The sequence below is a fragment of the Penaeus chinensis genome, chromosome 26 (genome assembly GCF_019202785.1).
Source record: "Penaeus chinensis breed Huanghai No. 1 chromosome 26, ASM1920278v2, whole genome shotgun sequence".
NCBI classification, from domain to species: domain Eukaryota; kingdom Metazoa; phylum Arthropoda; class Malacostraca; order Decapoda; family Penaeidae; genus Penaeus; species Penaeus chinensis.
The window spans coordinates 15,489,348-15,494,347 of NC_061844.1; the positions used below are offsets into that span (position 1 = coordinate 15,489,348).

The following is a 5,000-nucleotide window of genomic DNA, read 5'->3' on the forward strand; positions in this document are numbered from 1 at the left end:
TCTCTTGACTTTTTTTCCAGTCTAATTATGTCTGATAACCATAATGACGGTTTTTTCATTATGAATATATTACTAAGGACTTTTATTTTCCTTGGCAGTCCATCACAATAAAAGCACTAACGACTTTTTTCATAATTTTCGCTATCTCACCACCAAAGACTCTTCACCCTTCATTTCATCACAGACGACCTACCTCCCCCCTTTCCCTTCGCCAGGTCATCACTAAATCCTTTTTTTTCCTCTCCAACACCTCCCCCCCCCCCCTGCCAACTCCCCACCAACGTCTCCCTCTCCCCCCCTCCTACCAACTCATTACATCCCCCCACCAACAACTCCCTTTTCCCCCTCACGAACTCATGACTTAAAACCCTTTTTCCCCCCCGCCAACTCCCCCCCACCGCCCTTCCCCCCCTCATTACTAACGCCCTCCCCCTCCCCCCGCAGAGCAAGTGGGCCAACGGCGCCAAGAAGCCCGTGCCCGTGTACGAGGCGGGCGTGGAGGAAGGGAAGGACCGCTACGTGCTCGACCAGCCCACCAAGTACCGCGGAAGGTAAACTGGCGCCGAGGTTTACGTGATTCTTGCGTTCGTGTTGGAAATGTTAAGGGATACGTATGCTTTTTTTTTGTGGTGAGGAATTTAAGGATATTTCTTTTCCTTTTTTTTTTTTTTTTTTTAATCCCTTTCCTTCCCTCCCCACCTTCTCTCCATCTTCCCCTCTCTCTCTCTCTCTCTCCTCCCTTAACACCCTCTCCCTTTCTCTCCCTCGCCAGCAACATGTCCAAGATTTCCGTTCAGTCCCTGTTCAGCCGCCACAACCGCCGCAAGCTGGACGAACTTCCCTACCAAGTCCTGCAACTGAGAGGCCGCATCCTGGAGGAGTTCGTGCTGAAGTTCGACTGGGTCTACGAGAAGCTCTGCGGCTCAGATACGTACCAGGTAGGATACGGAGGAGGAAGGATATATAGCAGGGGTAGGATACTTAGGAGGTAGGATATGTAGCTGGTAGCATATGTAACATGTTGGATATATACCAGGTATGATACATAGTAGGTAGGATACCAGGTAGGATATGTAGGAGGGATAAGTAGTAGGTAGGATACGTAGCACATAGAAATATAAAAAAAAAACAAAAAACAAAGCACAAGAGAAAGCGAAAGAGAGAAAGAAAGAGAGGTTTGAAACAAAAAAACAAACACAATTCACTCTCCCACTGACCCTTTCTAGGTACTGGAGGACGTGTCGCTCGCCCTCAGGAACCACAGCAACAACATCGAACTCGTCCTGCTGAAGGAGGTGCTTGAGCTCGCTGCCTACGGACTCGGGTACGACGGCAGACAGTTCTACTCGCAGGTAAGGAGGTGGAGGAGGAGGAGGAGGAGGAGGGAGGAGGAGGAGGGAGGAGGAGGAGGGAGGAGGAGGAGGGAGGAGGAGGAGGGAGGAGGAGGAGGGAGGAGGAGAGGGAGGGAGGAGGAGGGGGAGGAAGAAGAAGAAGAAGAAGAGGAGGAGGAGGAGACGGGGTAGGAGGTAGGAGGGGGGGGAGGAGGAGGAGGAGGAGGAGGAGAGGGAGGGAGGAGGAGGGGGAGGGGGAGGAGGAAGACAGGATGGGAAAGGAGGAGGAGAAGGAGGGAAGAGGGAGGAGGGGGAGGAGGGGGAAAGGGAGAGGAGGAGGAGGATTGGGATGGGATGGGGAGGAGGATGGGGAAGGGAGCAGGAGGAGGAGGAGACGGGGTAGGGTGTAGGAGGGGAAAAGGGGAAGGGCAGGAGAGGATAGAGGATGGGAGAGGGGGAAAGTAGGGGATGGAAAACAGGAGGAGGAGGAGAGGGAGGAGGAAAAGGAGGAAGGTGAGGAGACGGAATAGATAGAATTAGAGTGGAGGGGACGCCCATCATTAACTTCTAACCAGAATTAATTAACAGGGTCGCATCTCGAGAAACTAAAAACAGCTGCACATAAACCACGATATTCGACCACATTTTCCCAAGCAGAGAAACTAAATAAACAACAACAACACTAACAACAACAACAGCAGCAGTAACAAGAACAGTAACAACAACAGCACTCGCACCCGCCCTGCCCCGCGCCCCTCCGCCTGCGCCGCTGACCTCCCTCCCGCCCACAGGTGTACGGGCGGCTGTCCACGCTGATGTCGGACCCGCAGAACCATGAGACGTACCCCATCATCAAGGAGCTGTACGACACGGCTGCCCGCGCGCCAGTGCCCTGCCTGCTGCCCCTCACCGTCTGCTTCCACGAGCCCTTCCAGGTGGGCGCTGTGTGTGTGTGTGTGTGTGTGTGTGTGTGTGTGTGTGTGTGTGTGTGTGTGTGTGTGTGTGTGTGTGTGTGTTATATATACACACACATAAGTATGTATGTATGCATGTATGTAGGTGTTTATGTATGTATGTATGACTTTTACACATGACAAGAAAGCCTGAAGGCTTCTCACCGAAGGCCCGTCACGGAGGTCAAGTATGAATTAAAAAAATGATAATGTTTTTCCTTCGAGAAAATAGTAAAACTGATTTAGAAACGAATCAAGATAAAATTATGATAAAACATGAGGATAAGCCATCCCCCCTTTTTGCCCTTTTCCCTTACCCTATGTCCGTATTTCCATTTCTTCATCTTTACCTAAATATTTCCCGTCCTTATTTCTTTACTTCCCATCCGTATATTTCCTTGTTTTTCGTCCCTTTCCCTGCCTTCCTCTCCTAATGTCCTTATTTCTCGTCCGGATTTCCTTCCTCTCAATTTTCTTGCCTCACCTAACTCCGTATTCCCCTTCCTCATTCCCTTCCTCTCCCTGATTTCCCTCCGCCCGTCCCTCATTCTCCTCATTCCCTCATTTCCTCTCCTCTCCCTCTCATTCCCTACCTTCCCCTTCTCATTTACCTTCTCCCCACCCTTTCTCTTACCCCCCTCTTCATTTCCCTTCCCTCTTCCTCATTCTCTTCCTCCCCCTCCTTATCGCCCTCCACTTTCCCTCTCCTCATCTTCCTTTCCCTTCATTTCTTCACTTCCCTTGACAACTTCCTCCACCCCACATTCTCCCCCTATCCCTTCCTCACTCCCTCACTTCCCTCCTATGCTCCCCTCATTCTCCTTCCTCACTCGCTTATTCCCCTCCCATCCTTATTCTCCTCATTCCCTCACTTCCTCCCACCCCCCCTCTTCTCATTTCCCCACCGCCCTTCCTCACTACCTTACTCCCCTCCACCCCACTCATAACCCATTCCCCCTTTCCCATCTCCCCTCCTCGCTTTCCCTCCATCCCCTCCCATACTCTCCTCCTCCTCAACTCCCTCCCTAATCTCCCCACCCCCCCACCTGACTTTCCCCTCACCCCCACCCCCTCCCTAATCTCCCCTCCCCTCACCCCCCCCTCCCTAATCTCCCCTTCCCTCCTTCCTCACTTTCCCCTCCCCTCACCCCCCTCCTGACATTCCCCTCCCCTCACCCCCACCCCCCTCCCTAATCCCCCCCTCCCTCCTTCCTTCCTTCCCCCTTCCCCTCCTTCCTTCCCTTCCCCTTACCCCTTCCTTCGCCCCATCCCCACATCCTTACTTTCCCCTCCCCTCACCCTCCTCCCTCCTTCCTCACTTCCCCCTCCCCCTCCCTAATCTCCCCTCCCCTCACCCCCCTCCCTAATCTCCCCTTCCCTCCTTCCTCACTTTCCCCTCCCTCACCCTCCTCCCTAATCTCCCCTCACCCCTCTCCCTCATCTCCCTCATCTCCCCTCACCCCTCCCTACTTTCCCCCTCCCTAATCTCCCCATCCCCTCACCCCTATCCCTAATCTCCCCACCCCCCTCCCTCATCCCCTCACCCACTCTCCTCCTGACTTCCCCCTCGCTCCCGCAGGACCAGAACATGAAGCTGGGTGACGGCCAGGTCTACTTCAACGCCCTCATCCGCGCCCGCCACAACCCGCACTACGTGATCACCCTGAGCACCGACCGCGGGGAGATCGCCGTCTGGAACATCTTCACCATGTCGCCGGTGCGCACGCTCACGGGCATCACGCAGCCCAGGAAGCTCAAGGTGAGAGGGGAAGGGAAGGGGAGGGGAGGAGGGGGAGGGGGAGGAAGGGGGAGGGGGAGGAGGGGGAGGGGGAGGAGGGAGGCGGGAGGGGGAGGGGAAGGGAAGGGGGAAGGGAGGGGGAAGGGGGATCACGCAGCCCAGGAAGCTCAAGGTGAGAGGGGAGGGGAGGAGGGGGCGGGGGAGGAGGGGGGAAGGGGCATCACACAGCCCAGGAAGCTCAAGGTGAGAGGGGAGGGGGGGAGGGGGAGGGGGAGGAGGGAGGCGGGAGGGGGAGGGGGAGGGGGAGGAGGGGGAGGGAAGGAAGGGGAAGGGAGGAAGGGAAGGGGGGAAGGGAGGGGGGAGGGGGGATCAAGCAGCCCAGGAAGCTCAAGGTAAGAGGGGAAGGGAAGGGGGAGGGGGAGGATGGGGGAGGGAGGGAGGGGGACGTTGGGAGGGAGGGAGGAGGAGGGGAAAGGGAAAGGGAGGGAGGAAGGGAAGGGGGGAAGGGGGATCAAGCAGCCCAGGAAATCACGGTGAGAGGGGAGAGATGGTCAAAATTTGCCGAAAGATTACACAAAGAAAATAAAGTAGATAATACGAATTACACAGGTAGACAAATATAAAAAATAAATAATAATAACCGTACAGATAAAACAAAAATCAAAGTAAACAATGATAACTACACAGAAAGAAAAAAAAACAGACAATAAAAATCCTACGAACAAACAGACTAAGCGAATAACCAGCGCTAATTCCTTGGCCGAGACGAACGGAGATCAGCGCGAGAGAGGGGACCGAGGGGGCCGCCGCCTCGACCCCGTTAGAGTGGCTTCTTCGGTGCCGGGGGGAAGGGGGGGGGCGGTTTCTCGGCACTCGATGTCTTTCTCGCTCTTTCTCCTTATTTTGTGTCTCTTGTTATGTCTTTCGTTGTTATTAGGCCACTTACTGTTTCTTCTGTCGTGTCTGTATGTCTGTCTG

The 5,000-nt window shown here is 54.6% G+C and overlaps 1 protein-coding gene across 1 annotated transcript in view; it reads left to right on the plus strand.

Moving 5' to 3' along the window:
- LOC125039188 (NACHT domain- and WD repeat-containing protein 1-like) overlaps positions 1 to 5,000 on the plus strand; it is a 71,476-nt gene that overhangs the window by 57,399 nt on the left and 9,077 nt on the right. Inside the window, 5 exon segments of the mRNA XM_047632967.1 lie at positions 445 to 551; positions 773 to 938; positions 1,227 to 1,352; positions 2,123 to 2,266; positions 3,864 to 4,043. Of these exon segments, the coding sequence (XP_047488923.1) occupies positions 445 to 551; positions 773 to 938; positions 1,227 to 1,352; positions 2,123 to 2,266; positions 3,864 to 4,043 (723 nt within the window).